The sequence below is a fragment of the Chenopodium album genome, chromosome 7 (assembly GCF_948465745.1).
Source record: "Chenopodium album chromosome 7, dcCheAlbu1.1, whole genome shotgun sequence".
Taxonomy (NCBI): Eukaryota; Viridiplantae; Streptophyta; class Magnoliopsida; order Caryophyllales; family Amaranthaceae; genus Chenopodium; species Chenopodium album.
Window position 1 is genome coordinate 72,091,826 of NC_137840.1, and position 26,489 is coordinate 72,118,314.

General features: G+C 33.0%; 2 protein-coding genes across 2 annotated transcripts; both read right to left on the reverse strand.

Moving 5' to 3' along the window:
• Window positions 1-6,301: 6,301 nt before the first annotated feature.
• On the reverse strand, window positions 6,302-7,832 carry LOC145638400 (cyclin-U4-1-like). The gene is made up of 2 exons (XM_081689369.1): window positions 7,427-7,832; window positions 6,302-6,750 (listed from the first exon to the last, which is right to left on the reverse strand). The coding sequence occupies exons 1-2, from the start codon at window positions 7,759-7,761 to the stop codon at window positions 6,438-6,440; spliced, it is 648 nt and encodes a 215-aa protein (XP_081545495.1). The 5' UTR covers window positions 7,762-7,832; the 3' UTR covers window positions 6,302-6,437.
• A 12,166-nt stretch (window positions 7,833-19,998) lies between these two features.
• LOC145638401 (iron-sulfur assembly protein IscA-like 1, mitochondrial) lies at window positions 19,999-25,857 on the reverse strand. Its single transcript, XM_081689370.1, has 3 exons — window positions 25,574-25,857; window positions 21,498-21,615; window positions 19,999-20,391 (listed from the first exon to the last, which is right to left on the reverse strand). The coding sequence occupies exons 1-3, from the start codon at window positions 25,758-25,760 to the stop codon at window positions 20,286-20,288; spliced, it is 411 nt and encodes a 136-aa protein (XP_081545496.1). The 5' UTR covers window positions 25,761-25,857; the 3' UTR covers window positions 19,999-20,285.
• Between the last annotated feature and the right edge of the window lie 632 nt (window positions 25,858-26,489).

Sequence of the window (26,489 nt, forward strand, 5' to 3'; positions counted from 1 at the left end):
TCCACGCTTTTTGAGATTTGGAGGTTTCGGGGCCCGGTGTTGAAAAGGATTGAGATTTTAGGGGATACATCTTGGGGTCATATAATGCCGTTTGGAACCATATATGATCATTATATGTTGTCATAAATGTTCGTGGTAAGTTTGGGTTGATGAAAGCAGTGCAAGTTATAAACCGGTAAATTGGTCGTTTAAAGGCAAATTGGATGGTTCTACCCAGCCAATTGGAATCCCGGAGGGTATTAGGGACCATGGTAAACATTTCGGCAATTTTTTTTACGGGTGAAAAAAGTCAAAAAAATTCCAAAATTGAATGCTACTATCCACGCTTTTTGAGAATTTTTGGAGGTTTCGGATAGAGCTGTCAATTCGGGTAAACGGGTTGGGTTTGGGTCGGTAAGAGTGGGTCGGGTCAACTCGAATCGGGTCAATTCTAATTAAATCCATAACCTATGCGGGTCGGGTCATGCTTGAGTCGGGTCATACTTCTTATCGGGTTTGGGTCGGGTTAATAACAGGTCGGGTAACATTCGGGTCGGGTGAACAATATGTCGGGTTTAATTCGGGTTTTCACAGGTTAAAACGGGTTAGGGTAATTCTCGAGTTCGAGTCGGGTTCGTTTCAAGTCAATAATTTGCGGTTTGGAATCTGGACGGGTCATTCTCGGGTTTGAGCCGGGTTCGGTTCATTCAATAATTTGCGGGTTATAATCAAGTCGGGTCATTTTCAAGTCGGGTCATTCTTGGGTTCAAGTCGGGTTTGGTTCAAGTCAATATTTTGCGAGTTATAATCAGGTTGGGTCATTTCCAAGTCGGGTCATTCTTGGAGTCAAGTCAGGTTATGTTCAAGTCAATAATTTGCAAGTTACAATCAGGTCGGGTCATTTACATGTCAGGTGATATTCGGGTTCAACTAACTATAAATAGATAATTATCATTTTTATCAAGCTAATTATTTCCTTTGACTATAATATATATGGCAATATACTAGGGAGCTATAGTTTATAATGACAACAAATATATACTATATTTAACTCTTAAATTTGAGGATGATGTTCCTTTCTTTTGCTGGCCTAAACCGACTTGGTAATAGGTCTGGTAAAATTCGGGTCGGGTCAATAACAAGTCGGGATGAATTTGGGTCAGGTCAATAACAAGTCGGGTTGATTTCGAGTCGGGTTTGTAACATGTTGGGTTAAATTTGAGCCGGGTTAGGAATGAGTCGGGTTGAATTCAGGTCAGGTTATAAACAAGTCGAGTTAAATTCGGGTTTTGACGGGTTAGAACGGGTTTGGGTCAATTTCGGTTTAAGTCGGGTTCGGTTCAGGTCAATAATTTATGAGTTACATTCGGGTCGGGTCATCTCCAGGTCAGTTCATGCTCGGGTTCGGGTCTCACATACTCGAGTCAATTCGGGTCTAGGATTGGTTTCAGGTAGGGTTTGGGTCACCAATTTTTCGAGTTCAGATGGATAGGCTAATAATCGGGTTAGAGTCGGTATTTCGGGTCGGGTCAACTTTTGACAGCTCTACTCCTAGCCCATCATGAGTTTCAATGGAAAATATAAGTCATATGGACTCATATTCCTTTTGTTTAATGTATCGGTTAATAGAATAAGATAGTGTTTAGGGCCTTCAGGCCCAAAACTTCAGGTGTAAAAAAAAAAGTGTCTTAATGGGCCTTATCTCTTACTGGTCCACTAGAAATGACAATTCTAGCTAGTATTTACTTCAACTTATGATTCCTACGTATTTGATAAGATTAATTGATTATGTACATATGACTTACGGAGTTAGGGCCTTTTCACATTTAGTGAAATGAAGTGAAGTGAAGTGAACTGATTGGAGCTATACTAAATTGAATCTAATTGAATTGAGTTGAGCTTAACTGAACTGAACAACCCCTTAATCCTCTTCACGAGGAGGTTTTTTTAATTGTAAAAGTATTATATGAGTACTGATTAGATGTGGTATGACCTATTATTAAATAATCCTCTATCCCACAAATTAGGAAAAAAATACAAGTATTATGAAATACTTACTACGGAGTAATAATTCAGTTTCAAGTGTATGATATTCATATCTGATAGGTCTAACAAATTAATAATTGCCTATACCCTCTGTCCCAATTTTTTTTTTGTTCCATTCCAAATTATGGGTCAAATTATAAAATCTTTGGCTGTAAATTCTCAGTAAAGAATAAGATACTTTGTATGATATAGTCAAATGTGATTTTGTTGGATCCATATCATTGTATATTTTATTATAAGTAATATATATTCATATCTTATAGGTCTAACAAATTAATAATTGCCATACCCTCTGTCCCAATTTTTTTTTTTTTTTTGTGCCATTCCAAATTATGGGTCAAATTATAAAATCTTTGGCTGTAAATTCTCATTAAAGAATAAGATACTTTGTATGATATAGTCAAATGTGATTTTGTTGGATCCATATCATTGTATATTTTATTACAAGTAATATATATTAAGTTATATTTATAAATTTTACGCATATGAAAATGAGGTTATATGTGTTTAAAAATATGTCTTACAAGCCATAAAAAGTCAAATGAAAAAAAAAAAATTACTAGTAAAAACATAGAAAATATCATACAGATTCACTATACTCATCTCTATATGTAAACATTGAATGTGCCAAAGTGGGTTATAGAAGAGGATAGCGGCTCCAATTGTTTGGTAGAGAACGAGGTCATTTCTGTCAGATAATATAAACTCCTTGATAGAGTGATTTCCATTGATCAATATTTATAGGGTTACAATGAGAAACCTAATCATATTAGGTAACTATAAGATATGTACAGATATCAAAGATAATCTTATACAAAATATATCCTAAACCTAGGATGAGAATATTCTATGGATATTCTTTATCACACCCCCGTAGTCAGAGCGGGAGAAAATCGGATGCTCAGACTGGATCTGAATCACGCATCGAACGGTAAGGATAGTATAGTAACCCATGATCAAAAGAGAAGTAGTAGACGTGTGCTGGTGATGATGATGAGAAGCAACAACCACGACCTACGTATAGTAGAGATATGCGCTTTTAGGCCGAAGGAGAAGAGTCATGCATATACTTGGGCCAAGTTGCAGATCCAGAGAAGAATAAGTTAAGGGATCAAACCATCATCAGGGAGAAGACACTACACTACTACGTGAAATCACAGTTGAAGAAAAACAAATAAAATTGCGCAAGAAAAGATTAAATCCCACCGCTTGAAATTAATCAATTCTCAAAAGAGAAACCAGGTAGCAAAAATTAATACTCCACAAAGATTCCAAGTGCTGCAACAATAAAAGGAGCTAACTTGATAGCAAAAGAGATGTGCAAAAGTTGATCTTATTGTGATATACCACCACCAGAACAAAATCTATGTGATTATGTGTAAAAAAAAACCAATGAGGCAATGTAAGAATCATTGTTGGTCATGGGGAGGTGGAAGTAGAGTGCGGCACATGGAGTAGGTTGGCAGATGTGGTTACTGCCAGTAGTGGGAGGCGGTAGTGTATGCGATTGCCAACAACGATGGAGGAGGCTTTTCGCGATTGCTACTGTTGATAGGAGGCGCAAGGTTACATAAAGATTCTAAAAAAAAACTCTGACAAAAAAAAAAAAAAATTCTATATGTGTGTTTGCGGAAGCATAAAAAAAACTTTGAATATCCCGCCGGTGGGTTTAATTTTCTAACCCACCGGCAGGGTGAGAATTTTTGTATATGATCCCAAGATCTAACCTAAGCTGTGATACCATGTCAGATAATATAAACTCCTTGATAGAGTGATTTCCATTGATCAATATTTATAGGGTTACAATGAGAAACCTAATCATATTAGGTAATTATAAGATATGTACAGAATATATCCTAAACCTAAGATGAGAATATTCTATGGATATTCTCTATCAATTTCCTTATTTGTCACCTAGTTGATTGTTAAGTGATATCCACTTAGCACGCAACCACACTAATATTGGAATACACTACGCGATGTAATCTCATCTCATCTTTTTACTTTATGTTTCTTCATAAATGTGCATTATTATTCAATACCACCATCAAAAATCGTAATTTATCTTCATCAAAAAAAAAAAAAAAAAATCTAATGGTAATTTATACACTATATACATTATTTTTGAAGAAAAAGAGACTTGGAGTTAACTAACATTGTCATGAGAATTTTCTAATAAGTTCACGTACAAAATGTCAATAATAGAGAGTTTATAGAGAATAGAGTAGTGTGTTTTCATTAGCATATGCACAGGTATATATATACAACCTAGAGAGTAGGGTTCGTAACATAACAACGGCCCAATAAAGCTAAATACTCCCTCCGTTTCATAATGTTAGTCCCACATACTATTTTGGGTGTTTCAAAAAGTTCTACTCATATTGAATATATTTCATTTATGACTTGATTTTTTTTTTAATTAATTGATTGTTGATTGATGACATGAGCCTAAGTAAGGAAATTTTTACCTTAAATTATGCAATTATGACTTGTGCTTTCCTAATGAAAAATAAAAAAAGTTAAATAAGGTAAACTAATTATGAAATATGTTGTACTTTAATGTTAGATTCCAAATATATTTGTTTTCTTATTTTATGTGATTGATTCCATATGGGACTAACATTATGAAACGGAGGGAGTACATTATATGGCCTAATACAAAATTATCATTTTCATTATGACCTTTTCTTACCAACTAACAAAGGGCCGCCTTACAAAAATCGACCATATTGTCCATATATAATACCATGACCAAGCATCAATGCAAGTCTTGCAGAAATTAAATAAAATTTTCACACAATTTGTTCACCATCTTATGAAGAAATCCAATGCAACGTATCTCACCTAAACAATACGTCATTTTTACTTCTAAAAAACATATCACCAATTAATTCATACACTTAACTAATCAAAAGTACACCATACCTTATCTTAACTTTTAACTTCATCATAAAGCCTTCATTAATAAATCTATCTTGGTTCGAAAATTCAATTTCTAAACTAAGTACACCTACTTATAAGAGAATCTCATAGTGCAAGAAAAGGCCAATTATTGAAGTTTCAATTAATACGTTAAGTAATTACTTAACACCATGCAGCTACACAATCTACATCAATGCTATTTTTAACAAGTTATTCGAAAAGGCATACCATATATTGCTTGTAAAATTGGACTATGATATATATTATATTTAGTATCGAGGAATATATATGTGAATCCTTTATAAGGGGCCATGACATATGATAGTATACTATATAAGGTTAGTTACAGTCATTATCAAAAACTATCTATTGTAGGTTTTGAAAGGCCATAAAAGCACATGCAAGAGCTGGTAGTCGATGTACAAGCACATGCAAAATGTCCCTTACTCCCTTGTCAATAATAAACCTTCACAACCTGTCTATAATCAAACCTACATTGTCTTTTCTTCCCTACCCCAAATTTACCTCTCAGCCCCACTTATTATTATTCTTCTTCCTTGTACTATTCTCCCTTTTGTTAATTTATATCCTTTACATCTTATAATCAAATGGATCGGATCACCCAAATAACTATATCTTATGATAATCACGTTGGCTTATATATGGCGCTGTAAAGTCTCTCCAAATTAATACTACGTATATATTTATATATACGGAGTAGCTCTGATATTCATTCTTTAACACCTGCTAGCCAGATGAAAAGAAATAAATTGATGAACTTTTACAAAGAGAAAGTGATGTTCATGCCCTAAAGCTAGTTTCTCAATCAAAACAAGTAACTAGTGACAACTAATGACCAAATTCTATATCAATGTTACAAAATTGAAACATTCTAGCCAATGCCGCACACTTTGGTTTGAAACTAATTGTAACATTGACAGTGTGATCTATTAATCTGTGATGTGAGCCAGTAACATGACAACTAAAAAATATGAGGAAATTATATTAATTTTAAAATATATGTTAGGTTGGTTGCTTGTGAATACTTTGCTTAAGGGCTAGGTGCAAAGAGGAGCAAAGGTGGTGGGTACATATGGATAAGTCTCCCTTTCAGCACAAGCAGCAAATAAGTGTGGACCAAAATAAAAAAAGGTTTAGAATCTGAGCTTGGTTGAGAAATGAAGACAAAGTATCTTCATACAATTTGGTAAGAAAGTGAGACCACATTAAAACCTTTTGAACTTTAATTTTTGTAAAGATAAAACATACATTATATACTAAAATTTTCAGATCCAAAAATTTTCTAAGTAAAGTAACCTAAAAATTGAGGGAAAGAATTAATCTTAGAGACAAATAAATTGTTGCAAAATTCTCATGTTGCTCATCATTTCCACCAATAACCATTTTAAATCAAGAAAAAGAAAAGAGACAGAGATTATCTCTACAAGCTAAGTACAAATTAAGTTCTAATTAGTAAAAACCCGGATTAGCTAAACAGCTAATTGTCGTTGTTGTTGTTGTTGTTGATGATGAGACGTAGGCTCATCGTCGTTAAAACATGAGTGAATCATCATAGTAGATGATTTACCCATGATTAACGACGAATTAGAATCGGATACAACAACATTAAGAGGGGGTTGTAGCAGCAACATTTCTCTTTGAAGGTAAGAACAGTAGGTATGAAATGTGTTGGGTGTCACATTTAAATGAAATCCCAAACCAAACAAGAAATCAACCTCTAGGAAGTTCATTTCTGTGATTGTTATACCTCCAATTTTGGCATAATATGCATTGTTGTAATACCTGTAAATTAAAACATAAATTAAAGTTTAGATTAAAGTCAACAAAGAATAATTAAATGGATTAATTCAAATTTATTTTCAAATTTGATATTATTACAATCCAAAATTTATGCTTAATAGTGGGCCTCATTATTAAGTGACTCCCATGTGAAAGGATCATATAAAAGATTTTCTTCTAATTTTAAAAATTTAACTCATTTGAGAAAGAGACAGATTAATTTTAGCTGGAATTAGCTGGTCCAGCATTTCCCAATTTCTTACCAAAAAAAAAAATTATGATTTTACTACTAATTTCTAATTATAATTTCACAAAAATCAGTTAATATTCAAAAAAAATTACATGAAATGATAAATTTGGCATGTTATATTAAATCTTAATTATTTATTCTTGAAATTCCTGAAAAAATTGAAAACTAAAATGCAAAATCCTTATTAAAAACAACAAATTCAATTTGAAAACAGAGACCCAATGATTTATAAACATTTAAAACCCACAAAACCATAATTCAATTTTGTTCAAAAACCCAGTAATTTACTTCAAAAACCCAGAAATTTGAGCACATAATTAAACCATTTAAACATAAGTTTCCAAAGAATCAAGAAATCTAAACCAAAAACAGAGGAAAACAGAGTAAACCAAAATTGCAAAATTTATACTAAGAAATTGAGAAACTTACATGTCATCCATGAATTTGGCAGAAATCATGACACTAGTGATCAACAAACGATGAACATTGTAAGAATTGATAGGCAACAATGGCTGTCTTTGCGTAAATCGATCAAGATAAACATAAGCAACAACAAAACAAGAAGGGCTGCAATTTGCATACTTAAAAATCCTTTCTAAGTAACTTTGAATAGAGATTGTAGGGCGAGTAAGGCCATGGAAAACAGACACCTTCTGAGGCTCTAATCGTCGGGTGATATCGTTCGACTCGGCGACTCGTTGAAGGAGAGAAGAGAGGAAGGTGATCATGTTTGGTACTGAGTTTATGTTCTCTAACTCAGCCATGGTGTGGTGTTTTTTTTTTTTGTTTCTCTGTTTTTGTTTACTCTGTTTGGAATGTTAAGCAAAGACCCTTCTTCTTAGGGTTTTATATATGTCCACATAATATTTAATAATAAAAAGTAACTAACCGGTAAGTTGGTTAAAAAGAGGAGTATTCATTTCTTTTAATTTTAATTTTTATAATAAAGGGCTTATGTGATTTTTTTTTTTTTCATTAAAAAATAAATAGTCCAAGAGGAAGGAGTGTTTGATACTCTAACAATAGATTATACTCCTGTTTTTAATGACACACTAATTTTCTCGCAAATTTTTAGAAAAATTATAATGTATGTAGTGTATTTTATAGAATTTTTTTTATTAGGATATATGACGAGAAAAATAAATACTCCGTAATGAATATAAGCGAGAGCCCTGAAAAGAGACTGAGAAAATACGAGTAATAATTAAAAATATAGTAGTAGAGGTGTAGTGAGGACTAAAAAGGTGAGATATATTTGAAAATAGTAAATATATTTTCATAAAAGGAATTGTATCACTCGATCAAACAAAAAGAAGGTTTAAGAAAAATATATCACTTAAAAAAAAAAACAAGAGAGTAAAAACATAACAGTGCGTGCTTTCTCTCTCACAACCGTAAAAAAGTGGAAAGTTTTTACGGAATCATAAAAAATTGAAAAGTTTTCAATTTGTTGAGATTAGTTAGTTTGGTTGTACTATATCACATTTGTAATGGATGTGATTTTGATTTTTAAGTGTGTAATGATTTGCTTAATTCAAAAATTAACTTGTGAGAGAGGGAAAGAGAAAAGGTGGTAAGTGGATATGTGGATAGGATGATTAGCTAGAAAGTGGGTGATCACTTTAATTTGTTGTATGAATAAAGTGTTTATTTTAGAGCTTTTTTTTTTTTTTTTTTTTTTACGGTGTGATTCTATTTATTCATACAATATAACATGACTATATTTATTTATGAGACATTACTATGTATGTCCTATGTTGCATGTGAACTTAAATCGAAAACATTTTACAGAGTAATTCAAAAGAAAAGAATCATTTTTACATTCTATGACAGGAAGAAAATTATGTATGTCAATCATGGAGGAAGAAGCACAATAATAACTAATAAGGACCCTCCAAAGAATATAATTAATGTAAATAAGTAGAATAATCTATATTATTATTAAAACCCAAGGTAAGGAGTGTTGTAACGCCATGTGTCATTTTTACGTTTTATTGCGCCACATCATATTCCAAGATTGCCACATAATCGAAGTGTAATATTTAGTGTTCTTGAAAAACTCTTCATTGGTTTAACCTCCAAGTATTAATGTTAAATTGATTGAAAAACTCTTCATATGTATAACCACTACTCTATCTAAATTTATTTTTAATAATTGCACAATAATATAATTTGATTGAAAGGTTTTTCATATATGTGTAACCCCCAATTTAAATTCCCCTTGAAATCCTTAGTAATTGCACAATAATATAATTTGTAAGAAATTAATCATTACTCCATTTTTTGTGCATTAATTCATAAAATTGTAGTTATAGAGTACGAGCAATAATTAATACGAAGTAGTATATATTGACATCAAAATTATAAATATTTGATTTATTATTTTTTCTATATTAACCAAAAAACAAAAATTATAGTCAAACCAACTAGCTCACACAAACAACTAACTACGTACTTAAGATCTCATCTTTAAAAACAAAACACACACACACACTATTTGAGCTCTAGGTGTCAAACAAGGCCATAGTATAGTTTCATTAAATTACTAAATTTATAATAAACCGGGGCATCGCCCGGGCCAATAACTAGAACACGGTAATTTTTATAATCCAAACACTTGAATCCTCCCTTGAAAACAATAATATTTAGTTCATCAAAATTGAAGTTTGTTGCATCCATTTCCAGTAGAAATTAAATTTGAAGAATTTACAATAGAAAAAAAATTACATTACTAATGGAATAATCCTCTCATCAAGGCACCTTTATTCCATTGGGGAAAAAAAATTTGGTTTAAAATAAGGTGTCCTAGATTAAAATTTTTAAGTTTTGGTTTCATTGGCTCAAATCTAATTCCACAATTTTACTAAAATTTGACCGTATTTTTGAGCTAATAATTTATCGAGGTATTTTAGCTTTCGTTTAAATATAATATGACTTTTCCAAATATCTGTTTTTTTTTTTCTTCTTTATATTTAAAATTCTTATTTTGGTGTGATGATATGAACTTTCGAATTAATATGATATGACGTCATTTTATCTTTATAAGATCAGATAGATATGTAGTTAATAATTCTTGAAATAATACGATTATGACATAACGTAAATAACAAACGTGTAAGCCACAAAACACCACCCATCCAAGCAAGTTCAAAACTAAAAACCCTTCCATTCTATTCTTTACATACAAATTACAAGATTTAGCAAACTTCATATAAAAGTATAAAACACTAAAAATGGTAAAAATGAACTTATGAAGTGTAATTTTTGAAGTAAAATGCATGTGATTACATGTGGGAGTAATTGTGACAACAAAATACAAGGGGTACGTACCTACACTTGTAAAGATACCAATTGCATGTGAAAGTACAGAATCTAACACGCTATTACATCAATTAGGCCTCTATCATATATACTTTGGACTAACCTTTAATTTTGTTATAAATATTTTCCATTATAACATTGATTAGCAAATGTTCTTGTATTATTATGCCTAATAATCTTAATCATATAATTAATTAATTAAAGTGATCCAAAATATAATCACGTGACAAAGTATCTTTATTACTTAACACATGCACCTATGTTTTTTAATTTAATTAAACTTAATTTAGGCTGATTTAGGAGCAGATTTCAGGTAGGCTGTCATGTTGGAAGATTAAGGAGGAAATATAAAGTGGTCATAATTGTAGAGTAATTAATTTAAGGAAAATTTGCGAGGAAGGTCCTTTTATGAGGTCGACCTTGTGTGGAAGGTCCTTTTATGAAAAAGGTGGCACGAAAGGTCCTTATATGAACATTGGGTTGTGAGGAGGGTCCTTTGACCAAATTCCGGCGTTGACCAATTTTTTCCGGCCAAAAATAATTATGTGATGTGCACGTGACCACTTAAATGAGTTTTTTTTTTTCCTTTTTCCCTCTTTTCCCTTGATTTCCCTTTCCCCCTTTAAATTAAGCTCGGAAACAACAATTACAATTAGAATTATGGTTGTTAATTGTTATGGTGTTTGATTTCACCAGAACCAGAACCGACCACCTACGAAAACCACCCATTAAAACCCACACCTCGAACATCCACCACCTAAAAAACCTCATTTAAGTGGTCACGTGCACATCACGTGATTATTTTTGGCTGGAAAATCTTGGTCAACGCCGGAATTTGGTCAAAGGACCCTCATCGCAACCCAATGTTCATATAAGGACCTTTCGTGCCACCTTTTTCATAAAAGGACCTTCCACACAAGGTCAACCTCATAAAAGGACCTTCCTCGCAAATTTTCCTTAATTTAAGAAAAATTTCACATTTGCTACCAGCAAAAGGACCTTATTTCACATTTGCTACCCCTTTAAAATTTTATTTTATTTTACTACCACCGAAACACACTAACTTTCATAATCACTACCACTTAACGGAATCCGTTAGATTTTCCGTTAAGTGGGTCCATAACGACACGTGTCGTGTTATTATTGGCCAAAAAAATAAAAAAATAAAAAAATTAAAAAATTAAAAAAAAAGAAAAACCTAAACTACCCAACCACCACCCCCGCGCCACCACCCCCTTCCCCCCAACTCACCGCACCCCTCCCCGAAACCACCACCCGCGTCGCACCACCAGCCCCAACCCACCTGAACCCTCCCCCTCCCTTTCCCGCAACCGCGTCGCCCCCAGAAACCACCAAAACTAAAACCCTAGATCCCACCACGGCCACGAATCTGGCCACAAATGGCCGAAATCGGCCGGTTTTGGGGCTCAGTGGCCTAAACCGGCCGATTTCAGCCTTTTAAGGTCAGATTCTTGGCCTTTTTTTGGGACGAGGGTTTTGGGTTTTGGGTTTTTGGGGGCGACGCGGTTGCGGGAAAGGGAGGGGGAGGGTTCAGGTGGGTTGGGGCTGGTGGTGCGACGCGGGTGGTGGTTTCGGGGAGGGGTGCGGTGAGTTGGGGGGGGGAAGGGGGTGGTGGCGCGGGGGTGGTGGCTGGGTAGTTTAGGTTTTTCTTTTTTTCGAGGGGAGAGGGGCTGAGATTGAGGTGGATTTCGAGGGGAGAGAGGGGCTGATCGGGTTTTCGAGGGGTTGGGAATGCGACGCCGGCGCCGACAATCAGGGTGGTCGGAGTCGCGGGCAGCAGGGGATTGGGCTCAGGCAACTATGGCAGTGGCTTGGTGGCTGGGCTGGACGGTGAGTGGTGGTTGCGGCGGATTGGCAGCTGGTGGGTGGGAAGGAGTGGTGGCTGGACGGTGGTTGGGTGGTGGTAACGGAAATACTAACGGTGTAAGTCAAGTGGTAGTGATTATAACAGTTAGTGTGTTTGGGTGGTAGTAATATAAAATAAAAATTAAAGGGGTAGCAAATGTGAAATAGGGTCCTTTTGCTGGTAGCAAATGTGAAATTTTCCTTAATTTAATTAATAAAAAAATAATAATTTGATTTATTTACAATTAAAATTAAAGGGTTATGTTATCAAAATTAAAAGGGTTAGTTATGTTATGTTTATAATTTCTGAAAAGTTTGTCCTCTTACAGAAGTACAACTTGATGCCAATCCCAATTCAACAAGCATCGTCTGACAGTTACAGCTTATTTGTTGGGGATTGCTAACTGTACTGATGTACTCCCAAGTTTTTGCAATATACTCATATTTAATATTGGATTATTAATACTCCAGCATTATAGAGTATCATAATACCAATCACCGTCACTTGTAAAATTACAATTCATTTGATATATAGGCCTTTACCTTCTAGACAGGTAGAACAGAGCAATAGTTAGCTGATCAGATTTCAGCGGAGCAATGCAAAGCAAAGTTGAATAGATTTTAGCGGAGCAATGCAAAGTTGAATAGATTTCAGTAAAGCAGAGCAGAACAGCTCAAAAGAACATAACCATAATCCAATTGAACAAGATGCAACAATAAGCTTAATTGATTGAATTGGTTATAAAGGGTACAGCTCAAAAGAACAGAACCATAATCCAATTGAATTGGTTATAAAGGGTACAGTGTAATTTTAAATTAAAAAAATTTGAATTCCTACAACTTTCATGAAGATTAATGCTCTAAGCGGCTCTTACCTTTCAAACTTTCATGATTTAACACATTTTTAGTTGTTTCAATACTTTTTTCACAATATTATATCATTTAATATCATGAACAATCACATACTAAATGCTAGGGCTACTGGCATTCAGTTGAGTGTGAAACTTTATTCACAATTCACATTATATCATACGTATGCCAGAATAAGCATGTACATAGTTATCTAAGTTAAAGCACTATTTGCGCGTTTATCATACCATGCCAGTAGATCATTTGGTGGCAGAGACAATTAAACACTAATAAATGCTGCTCATATTCATTTTGTTATATGTGTAAATCCATATTCACAATTTCCATTACACGGTATTCATATATGGTAAGAGTGATGTGCACGTATAGTTATTTACTCATTTACAGAAATTTAGTATCCACGTGTTTATCATACCATGGCAGTAGATCATTTGGTGGCATCTTTGGCTTGTTACTCTTAAGAGTGGAGCTCATCCAAACAATTACGCGCTAAATGTTACTCGTATTCAGTTATGTGTGGAACTTTGTGCATGATTTAATTTATATTATTGCACCCAAAATAAGCACGTATGGAAATAGATGAACTATATATACTACCCACCGATCACCTTATTATACCAATTCGTTGTAAATTAATTTGTAACAATAACTAATAAGTTACGAGCTATAGATTATACAATACAAATGCATCCTTTAGGTAGCATCGACATAAAATCACTTTTACCATTTAACTTATGGGTAATAAATTTGCTCAAAATTTCTTAATTTGTGGACAATCATCCATCATATATCATATCAAAAATAAATGAGTGAATGAATAGAATTCTTAAACATTTTCAATAATAATTAAAATTTGGAAGTTTGCAAACATTATGGTAGATATTTTGAGCAAAAATAACGTTACTATCACAATAAGAGTAATAGGGCCGAAGGCGGGCCCATGCAGGCTTAGCTAATTTGTACGTTGTCTTGAGCTGCTTTTTATCCCTTTTTCATGAAGGCTACACTAACAGCTACTCTATTTTAGGATCTCGACTCTTGTCTCTTCAACAATTATTTTAGTAGTATTTTGCACTGAAATAAAAGGTGTTGAAGTGATGGTTTTATTCCAATGTAGAATAATTAATTAATCAATTATCTCAATATTGCTAAAACGAACTAACATTGTCTTGAAAAAGATTTATATACTCATGTCTTCAACGTCTTTAATTCCCCCCCCCCCCCTTACAAGTACATTATATTTAAGATGTGACTTGAAAAGTTGGAAGAAAATGAAATTGATTTGAGGAATTTGTAAATATTAGGGGAATGTATGTATCATTATATGGGTTAGGTATCCAACACGATATGAATATAAAGTTTGATAATTGTTTATTATCACAACTATTGTGAGGGATAGCCTTTACCGGGATACATTACGATATATTTTGTATATATTTTAGATCCGTAACTGATAATAATTTGTTCCATATTTCAAAATTATTACTTCGTATAAAAATTGTAATAATATGCAATATTAATGAATTGTAATGTTCCGGCCGTCATTTGTATCCTTTTGGTCCGTGATTAGTTATGAAATTAAAAACAAATAATAAGTATTATAGGCCGGGCTACCTTTTTTTTATGATATATAGTAGGGACGCCAATAATAAGATATGATTGGTGAATAAATTTGTTATGGTGTTACTAAAAATTGAATAACATTTACCAAAAATACTACGAGTAATAATTGATGAGAAAATACACGTTTTAAATAATAACAACAATTATGATAGATAAATAGTGACAAAAAATTTCAGAAGGAAAGATTACACGAAGGCCATATACAAAGAAAATAATAAAATTAATTTAAAAATCTATTTCAAAAGTATTGTCAGGTCATTTTGAGTTCTAGAATTTATGAATCGGAAACTTATTTTACTTCCTATTGTTAGTACATCATTATCACATATTCATAATAGTAGAGACTCATAAGGAATAATAACAATGATAATGTAATATATACATATGGCCTGTTCTGATTTACTGAACTGAACTGAACTGAACTGATTGGAGCTGAATGAACTGAATATTTTATGAGAGAAGGAAATTAGGAACTGAATTGAACTGAAAATAAGTTGAAGAGAACAAGCCCATACATCAATACATGGTAAAATTACCCGGATATTAGTAGAAAAACTATTGTCATTATTTGTCTAGATTTTAGTAGTTATACATATTTGATAAAATTAAATTAGCTAGGGTTGTTACCAAACGTGATTGAGTAGGGTTTTGAAATACCACGGGAAAAGAGTAGCTAGCTTAGATTAAAATCTCACGAAATTTAATTTTAATTAAGAGTAACTAGATAACCCAAAAAAAAAAAAAAAAAAAAAAAAAAAAGAAGAAGAAAGAAAGAAAGAAGATTATATATTTTTAGAAAGAGTCGCAGCTTAATAATATGGAGGTTGACACCTAATGGCATGGGTCGCAAATCTCAACAATGTAGTTTGGCAACCCACCATGTAAGACGTGTGATTGTGAATTTTTGTAATTACTAGCTAGCATTATGATAGGTATCTTATTAAGATCACTGAAGATATAAGTATTTTTTTTTTAATGTGTTATTATTTGAATTTTAGTGACATGTATGAATTTACAATAAATGATCCCCCAAGATAATGTTTTTTTTTTTTTCGATATAGTACTAAATTATCGATATATTTGTATGACCCCTATCTCGGAAAAAAAACAAAAGGGCCAAATTACATGGACTCAAGAGTTGATTATATCAATATGAACACGATGATTATTAGGGTTATCCTTACATCAGTAACTATACAAGAATAGTGCGTTATTAATTAGTGCAACGAGACATGTAATACGTATACAATAACTATACATTATAGATAATCACACCAACACATCAAATTAGGTATATCTTCACATCATTTGCAATTCAAAGATGAAGTTAATTTTCAACACAAAGGGAAAACAACTCACTCTTATATTGAACTTGAGGACTATACGTCTATACTAATTCCAATTATTGTTCTAATCCACTTTCCTAAGTTGGAACAAAATTCTTTTCGAAACACTAAACACAAATAATAATAAGAAAATTGACATCAAATTCTCGTTCATTACTAAGACATTCATTTTTTATTTTTTTTAATTAAAAAGAAACCAAAAAGCTTCATAGCTAGTTATAGTATTTTATGTTTTTTTTTTTTTTTTAGAAAAAAAAAAAATTCAAATATTTGAATTGTCTATTATTTGTAAGGGTCACAAAATTCAAATGAGTGTATTAGTTTGGAGAGTTGTAGCAAAATGGAAAGTAATAGAGGTCAAAAGCAAAGACCAAGTTGGCGGCACGTATATGTATATACATTGGTGATTGGTGGGAACATCAAAAACATTTGAGGATGACATGTCTAGCAACCAAGGGTGCCTTCTTTTTGGTAGAAAATATCTCTTTCGACAAGAAAATCAATTGATATTTCTAAAAAAGGCTTTTTTTTTTTTTTTTTTTTTTTTTTTTGAAAATGAAAAATGAATTCTATATACTCAATAATATGGTATACTCCGAAAATCACATGAACGGATCAATGACAAAGATCATATTGTAAGTACTTATGATAAAGTATGTAAGATAAATATAGTTTTTGTCTGTATATTTAAGATACTCTAGCTTGGTGAGAACTAATTGCAATAACATGTATAGAGTATATACACTATATAGACACGTAAATATTTATAGATAGTTAATGCACTTTTAAATTGCCTGAGTAGACTTTTTATAAAGTAGGTACAAGTATGATACTTGATTACGTAATTGATTTAAATTAAATCAATTGATGAAGTTTCAATAATCAAACAATTGAAGCCTACAATATAATGTCATTTTCACAATGCACGCTTACCTGATATTAAATGCACCGATTACTTAAATTAGTAATTATATGTAGTAAAAAAAACTCTAGCAAAAATAAAGTGAATAGTTATTTTGCTTATAGTTGAGTAAAAACATTATCAAACTAATTAAAATGATGGAGAAGAAACTCAATTCAAATGGCTTGAAAAAACCTAAAAAAATCAATCAAGCATCATCTATACGTAAGCTTCTAACCAAGTGGTAACCAAATGATTGATAAAACACGACTACTTCATCATATACAATTGACCTAAAAGGTTGGTAACCCTACTAAAATTATGATAATTACTTACCAATATATTAAAATTTCTTTCATTAAATGATTATTTATAAAGGTTGATATTTAAGTTTTGGAATCACTATTTTTCAATCAAACAACTCTCACAATGCAAGTCCACAACACACATATTTTAATTCTCATAAATCCAAGGAGATATACTTCTACCAACTTAATTAAAATTATAATTAAGTAGCTAACCAAATTGATTGGCTAATATAAGAAAAATGAATATAAATCAAAATTATTTGAATTAATTTGACTAATTATATGTTTTTTTTTTTTTTTTTTTTTTTTGTAAATTTATGCTCCGGCCCTCCATAACGTAATGTGAGGCCTCCATGCTTTGTTACCAAAAAACAAAACGTCTCTCTCACATTTCTAATTGTTTTCATGTTTGGTGAAATTTCATAAACATCCTCATTATTTTGAAGATCAAATAACATTGACATAATGTTTAAATTAATAATTTAAAAATAATATATGTTGATTGAGACCAAAACAAATCTGGCCACATGTTATGGAAATACATTAATTTATACACTATATAAATTAATGGTGAAGTGGTCATATTGTTGTTGAAAATCCTATTAAACGTGACCCATCACGTACACAATCTAGGTACTTCAACCTTTTTTTTTTTTTTTTTTTTCTTAGAGAGAATATTTGAAGGGGTATCTACCATTCCCAATACTCCACGTTAGGTTTTTTGGGATGTATTTTCAAATTATGTTGTACGAATTAAATTAGAGGCAAAATGGGATTAGTTATAAAAGGAAAATACAAGTAGTAACTAGCTAGTAAATAACTATTTTTTTTTTTTTTTTTCTTTTTGGGTTGAAAACATAACATATAACATACTTTCTTTGTTGAAAAAAGTTGAAAAAATAATTTAAAACAAACTATACAAAGTTACATATGAGAATAGTTAGTTTTGGCGGCGTATATATGTTATTATATGTCAAAGAAATAGTTTTGGATTGTACCATGCATGCATAGGGTAAATACTACGGTAAAGCCTTGGTTGTGCCTTAGCTTGTGCATGGTACATGGTACAACCGGTTATACATACAAAATAAACAGAAGAATACCATATTAAACTATAATGGGTACCGGATTGGTTGGGGCCGCCGGGTCGGGGAGGGAGAAGAGTTAGAGAAATACGATTGAACATAATAAAAGTTGGTAATTGGTATATGCTCCTTTAAAATCCAAAGTTAAAACGAATCTGGACCAGTGTATGTGTTATGTGCATAAATACAATGCACCAACAAGTAGCATGAAATCAAAGAGCCGCCCAAAACCAACTGGATGCTAACTGTAAACAGACGAAACCATGCATTATATATGTTTATTACTATGTAATCAATAAAAATGAAATGAATTTATTGATGTTGCTTGTACTACCATTTAGCCACTCAGGAAAGCAGCCTTACAACGTGCTCAACATGTAGTGCTGCATGTTTTCTACTTAAACAAGGAATTTCTTAACTAAATGTTGTTCAAACCGACAGAAATTGTTTACCTTAGCCAATTTTAGAACTTTGAAATTGTGGTAAATTAGGCCTATTTTCTAAATTATAATGACCATTTCTTTCCCTGTTTCTTGGGAGGGGTTGTCGGTCTTGACATCTTATAGGCTCATCGGATTAAATAAAATACTACGTATGAATGTTCCTTATACAATATACACACTATTTTTTTTTTTTTTTTTTTTTTTTATATATAAATAATTGTTGTCGATATTTTTATTGTGTGTGATTTAATAACTCTGGTGAACTCTTCTAAAATCGTGGATGATCGCTCCAAAATAATTTTAAAGTTAGTACTACCTCCGTTTCATATTATTTGCAACGATTTGACATAAAGTAAAGAGGAAAAATGTCTAATCGTTGCAAATAATATGAAACGGAGGTAGTATTAGACTCTACAAGGGAAGGGATGCACCGAGGGAGGGGAGGATCGACGGAAGTAGTGGATTGAGGAAGATCCGAATTTTATATTATTACAAATTTGACGTTTAATTTTATCATATTATCGAAATCTTTCTATAAATTAGTCAATTTAGAAGTTTTAATTTTCGCGCAATTTTGATGTCAAAACTTAGAGAAGAAGAAAAAAAAAACTTCGTATATAATTGCGGCTGGAAAGTAAAAGAAATGAGAGAAAATCAAATAGTCCAGTAAACACAAAGTCATGTGATCTTTCAAAGTTAAAGTGACAAAGAGTGAAAGATACACAAAATATGCAGACATTGCGGCATCAATCAAACACCTTCAAAAACAGCCACCCAACAATTAACTGTAAACAGACCACTCTGTATTTCTATTTACATTATTAAACACATTGTTATAATAATTCCCAACAGTCACTTGTTAAACAAAGGAAAGCTCTTTAAACCATTCTGTATGTATTTTACTATCAATTCATGGCATTGAAAAAATAAAAAATAATTGTATAAAAACAAAGAATTACATGTAATATAATAATGAGTAAACTTAAGTAAACAAACTAATATTTCTGGATAATAATCTTCCATATATAACCTCAGCTCGTAAGTTCTCACAGAAGAATTCGATTTTACTATAATCTTACTTGTATCTTATTCATCTCTTCCTAGAAGCAAGCGTACTTGATTGGAAGAACATGAACATATCTGTTGTATGGATTTAGCTGTCGGATTACTAGTACAATAGTCAGGAAGGAGGAAGGGGCGCTGTTAAATTTAAAAAAAGGTAATGAGAAATCCACTCCTCCAATAAACTAAGCAGGATCATCAAATAAGCTGATCACAAAAATACATGTACAACAGGTTTTTATTATTCTGTATATACAACCAACCAGCTGAGCTTCACAAAATCACCAGAAGAATGTACACACATTACTTTGTGAATATACTAAAAAGAATGACAATTTCTTCTTCCTGTTGCTGTCAGATTCTTTTTTTTAGGCTACAACAAACAGCCGAACATCAAAAAAGGAATCTCATTTCGAGTAACAGTTAAGCAGATTACTTAAAAAAGCAGTCAATCATTAATTGTCTAGCCGCGGCCTTGTTTAGCAGCATCTGAAGTGCTAGTTGTCATGAATGATTCTCCACATCCACATTGCCCTTTAGAATTTGGATTTATGAAAATAAACTCTGACCTGCAATGTTAATGTAAAAAGGAATCAGAAACAAAGCTGTAACACAAAGTGAGACAGAATGCATAGGAGGGCAAAAGTAACTAATTTAACAAGGTTTAACAAGAAATTAAAGTTACTAATAAGTCTAAATTGATCGTGCTAAAACGCCTACAAATCCTTGAAAAAACGCCTGCATACCCATTATCTTAAAAATCAGTATTGATAGTGCTAAAACGCCTACAAATCCTTGACAAATTAAGAAAGAATATTTATTAAACAAAAAACGAAGATTATTGTTTTATACTATCTACTGCATGTGCCATGTAACATTTTTGGAAATACCACTGATAATTGCAGTAAATCAGATAGAAGCTTCCTCAAGACAGCTCATGCGAAAATTTCATATACCATGACTACCCACTTTAAAGTATAAACCAAGCAGGAGAAATGCATACAAGATCTGACGCATGCTATTGAAACTTGCAGTTGGAACATGACTTACATGAGTCTTTACACCACTACACCTAGCCAAGATTTTAACCTATCAAGATCTTAGTGAAACAGCCACCTTCACCCCCTTCATCCATCCCCTACCCCGCAGTTCGTAGATAGAGATGAAATGTATATAATACATCAGCATCCAAAATGAATCATCTGAAGCAAGATTTGGAGAGGTCTAAAGGGATGCAGTCTTACCCTTCTAGTCCTAAGTATTATAGAGACTTTTGTTCTAAAAAATTACTTCGTACAATATAATTTCATCTTCTATATTAAGGTAATAGAGGAAAGCATATTTGTGCAAGTACAGGACAAACTTTTGCTTAAAATTGGATCACAGTAGATAGATTCATAAATATAAATAATATTTAACGGTCACATAACAGAAAATAACAGCAAAAACATAGCACCAACAATGACACTAAAACTAAGAAGAGGTGTATCAAATATTAGAAATCAGATTTCTGCTCACTCCCATCAACCAGGCAGAGTGGTGCCAGTTAATTTATTGTATTGGAGCAAATATTAAACAGAAAGTGTCGAAGTTATGCATCCAGCCACAACATACAAACCATGTATAGAAATAAGTTGCAGCTCAGTCCGTTGACTGATACTTTAAATATACACACCTGAGCTTGTCATCGACAAAATCCATTTTCGTGCCTATGACATGCATAAGGGCCTTGGGTTCAATAAGGATCTTGACTCCCTTGTCCTCTATTAGCTCATCAAACTTCCCCTTCTCATCTGAACATAAATGCATAAAAATCAATAATCCTTAACGCGAACCACATATCCAAATTCAATAACAATTGTCTTAGTTACATTCTTTATGCAGTTTCAAGCTAGGTGATATTAACAGTAGTCAGCAACAAGATGTGTTCAGCTAGCTATTTCTTATAGAATTCTTATAGAAAGAACTTTATCCTCTAACAAACATTTGACAGTTATGTTGTGCATCATTTAATTAAATTGCAGAGACTAATTAAGTTTCAGTCAGATTATAGCGCGCACACACAGAGACACACACACGAGGATTCTACTTTCAATCTTAAGAAAAGGTTCATATAAGCCTTAGAAATCATTAGGTACTATAAAGAAGAAGCCAATATGACAAAATGTGACCAAATGATGGACACATAGCTTACATCTAAGTAATGACAAATGATGGACACATAGCTTACATCTAAGTATACATCAAGGGGCACTAATATGCTCCAGCAGTCCAGCTAAGTACATACATCTAATTAAGAGCTTAACATGAAGTTACAATGCACTCCCTTTGTTTCACTTAATTTGTTCTAATACCCAAATGGCATGACTAACAAAGAGACTGAAAAGTAGAGAAAAGAGAAAAGTGGGTGGATGAGAGGACTGACTATTGGAGGAAAAGGTAAAGAGCAAATAAATTGGGATGCACTTAAAAGAAAATTGGAGCAAATGTCATAACGACAAAAGGAATAGCACATGCCCGTTCATAAACATACGGGTTCAATAACAAGGAAAAACTTGTTGGTCCAATAGAACAAATTGATGATTCCATTGTGACTTTGGACTTCACGATGGTTAAAATAAAGTATGAAAAATTCAGAATGGTTGAATTTGACCAACAAAGTACCATATTTACAATTGGACGGTGGTGGTGCTGATGAGAAGGAGGATGACAATAGTCGTTATGGAGTTGCGAGTAGAGGAGGGGGTCTGAGATGATGTTATGAATTACTTACCTTAATTTTATAAGAGCCTGACATAAAAGAGTTCTGAATTAAATTCTGCATTTGAACCAAACATAGAAAGAAAAAAAAAAAATCTAAATAACTTACTTTTAAGTGAAAGGGAAAAAAAAAGTGCAATTAGGATAACTTATAGTTTAAAGAATTCTAGGTTACGAAATAAATCTTTCTTTTACAACTAATTATTACTAAAAACAATAAAAATCTACTAGAAGTCTTAGGAACAGTGACCAAGCCTTCTGCATTTGTTGACCAGGGAACATCTGATAAACATTTATAGTTAGACATCATATGGAGTTATGGACACTCGTCCTCCTTGTACGGCAACTACAAGAGCAGTTTGTCCAATTCAAAGTTTGTAATTCACAACATTGTAAATTCACAAATTCCAAAGTAAAGAAACATAAAGGATAGGGAGGTTCAGGAGAGTAGTTTTATTCTTAATAAACTAACAGGGATACCCATATGAGCTTGCATTTGTTCAGAATGCTTTTACATTAATTGATATTACAGCCACATGTAGCCTTCAATTAGGGCCTATAGCAATTGCAAAAGCTACTTTGCCACCATCTATCCAGTCTTAATTCACAAAATAAGTTTCAAATTATCTCTTGCAGCTCTCCACTACCAATGCAATATAATTCCAAAATAGCCACATAGCTAGACCAAACTCATTCTCATGACTTTACACACCTATTAGTAGGCTTGTTATGGTTTCAAACTAACTTATATGACCCCGGGAAACACCCCAAGCATTCACTTTAATTTTGCAAAAAGTTTCCGAAATTGTCTCGAAAGCGTGGATTATAGGCTTGAGTTTTGGACAATTTTCGACTTTTTCGGCCCGGAGATGAAACAAGTCAGGGTGCGTCCTATGGACCCCACAACACTCCTGGAGCCCATTTGAGTGGCTGGAACTGTGAGCTTTGCCTTTGAAATTGCAATATAGGAGTTTGTAACTTACGCTCCCTTCATTAAATCAAGGCCACCATGGGCCTTTATATGACCGATTAGTGGGTCATATATGGCAAGTTTGATATCACTGGGTAACAATGCTATATATCCCCAAAACAAAATTAGATGTCTGAGAACCCTGCTTCTGTGAAGTTCATAACCATAAAATTGGCTCCTGCCCCTGATATTAAATCTTCCTTTAAATTATCTTCAATTTCTTACTCCCTTCCTAAACCATTCAAAAACTCCTTTTACAATTTTTCATTTCTATGGTTTTACCAGGAACATAAGAAGCCTCGAAAATATCATCTATATAGTATTTTCCGAACTTCAAACTGAAAATTTTCTCAGTGCAAAGCCTCATCTATACTGGTGTTACACTATACTCCAGCCAAATTTCATTTCAAAAGTTCCCTATACTCAACAAATCATGGTACTAGCACTATTGCCAAGGGTCAATATCAAAGCGAACCACTTCAAAATTAATCAAGGAGATTACTAACATATTGTTGCTACATGTGTAAATACAGTGCTATTATGAAGAAATGAACCGGATTTTTCCAAACATTCGGCTTCTCAAACTTCAGTTCTCAAACATTCATCTATTAATACATACAAAGCTCATTTTTCAAGCATCTATCTAACACATTTCAGCTTTTCATACACAAAATTTTATCCAAGAAACATAATATCAACCCATACAGCTCAAACTTCCAACAACAATAGTTCCACCATTGAACAAAATCACCATCAGTTCACTCTTACTCTCAAATGTTTACCATTTTCTTACTTATTGTAGGTTCACAAGAAAAGAACAAACTAAAGGCCAATTAAGACTTCCAAACCTCAATATCATAAAACAGAAATCAGAATCCAACAGTTATCTCTAAGCTTTCTCCAACAAATTCAACACTTTTAAGTTTTAACATCTAGAAGATCATGGCTATCCAAGATCCATATGACTTAGTAATATCATGCAAGTCTTACATTTATGCAGCAATCACTAGGTAGCATAGATAAGTAGATAACCTTGGCATACACGATACATCGTTACTATTATCCCAGAATTAAGACTAAAATGATTGTGCATCTAATTTTCACATCTCAACTTATAACAGTCAGTAAAGTAATTACTCTCCAGCACATATTGTTTCCAAACTTGAAGAACCTATGTTCACTAGGTACATGCACCAGGAAATTGGACTTGAAAACATAAGTTAGCATCCTCAATCATTGTAAAAACTCCATATTCATCAGTTCAAGCTGTTTAACAGATTAAGAAGCAGACAAACAACATCGCCAGCCACTTCACGTCTAAATTGAATTCAAAACCTCTTCCAAATTTGAACTTCCACTTGCAGTACATGCTTTTCAATTAGGACTATCCCATTAATATAGAGGGACTCTTGCATCCTTATTGGACCCTACGCGGCTATGCCCACTTATAAGACTCCACAACAATCAGCAGACGCCACACCATTGAAGCAAACTAGACAAAATTCCTCTTTTTTTAACAAGAACATCACCTCTAATTATACCATAAATGACACAACTAGCTTTGCACCTGAATCTCCTTCTTCAGGCCACCCAATACAAAAATTTTAAACCAAGCTTGCATCATACTATAGATTTTATTTCCATAATCATGCTATCTAGACGCAATCGATATAGCCCGAAAAGCCCGCTTCTTTGACCCCATACCCAATCTAACCCCCTCCCCCACCCCCACCCCCTTCTTCAGCTCTAACAATACCCAATATAGGGTTTGACAAATCAATCAACCCCAATCACTCATTTTTCATTGTCTCATCAAAATCAAACATAAATCCTAAAACCCAATTAAAAAAAAAAATAGAATTGGGCAAATCAAAGATTCTCAAAAGCTTTTTTTTTTTTTTGAGAAACAAGATTCTCAAAAGCTCAATTCAAACAACAGATTAAAAATGATAAATAAAGCTAAAATTTAGCCAATCTGCAAATACCCATGAATCAAAACAGAGAAAAAAAAAAAAGAGTACCAGCATAATTGAGGGTGTAAGACAAGCCGTTGCAACCGCGAGCTTTGACGCCGAGGCGAAGGAAAGGGCGCTGGCGTTGTTGGAGAAGGTGGCGTATGCGGGTGGCAGCGGTGTCGGTCAAGGTCAGGGCTTGGCGGCGGATAGATGGGCCAACTCTTTCCGCTGCTTTTGCAAGAATTGCTGCCATTTTTGTGACTACTTCTTCTTCTTTGCTTGCCTCGAAGATGGAGAATGGATTGGAGATTGTGTGTCTACCACAAGCCTACCGAATTTTTTGCGGTAGTTTGGTTAGATGAATTAGAGAATCTGGTTTTATTTCATTTGGTTAAATTTATTTAAGGCGGTTAAGCTAGCTTATTTGGTTAAAATTTTGGCGTGTTACCTTAGATAAAGTTTTGAGTAATTTTTTTTTGGGGTTGAGAGAGCCACAAGGGCGGTTGATGAAAATCAATTCCAAGATCTCTTGGAATTGGGAGGTTAGCTCTAATCACTTGAGTTATCCCTCACTCTTATAGTGTTTAAACTTTTATAATATTAGGTGTTGCTGCTGAAAACTTTCTTTTGCTTGTATTATTCTTTTTTTTTTGGGAGCGTCTTAAATTCTTTGTACAAGATTAACAAAAATGAAATTCGTGAAGATAAACTTGTGTGAGTTTTTTAAGCATGTGAATAACAAAAAGTCATAAAAAATTTAGTGGAAAACTGATGTGATAAAGTCTAAAGGAAGGAGTCGAGTCTAAGGTATAAACTTACCAAAGGCAAGAATTTTGTTATCATGCCTCTCATAATCTCATATTCTAGACTTCTAGTATTAAAGTCGCATGAATCTTGCAAGTTAAGAAATCATTGACAAACATCAACATTTGAAGGATGCAAGACTTTCTTCTACTATCCTGCAATAACATAAAGTCTATTT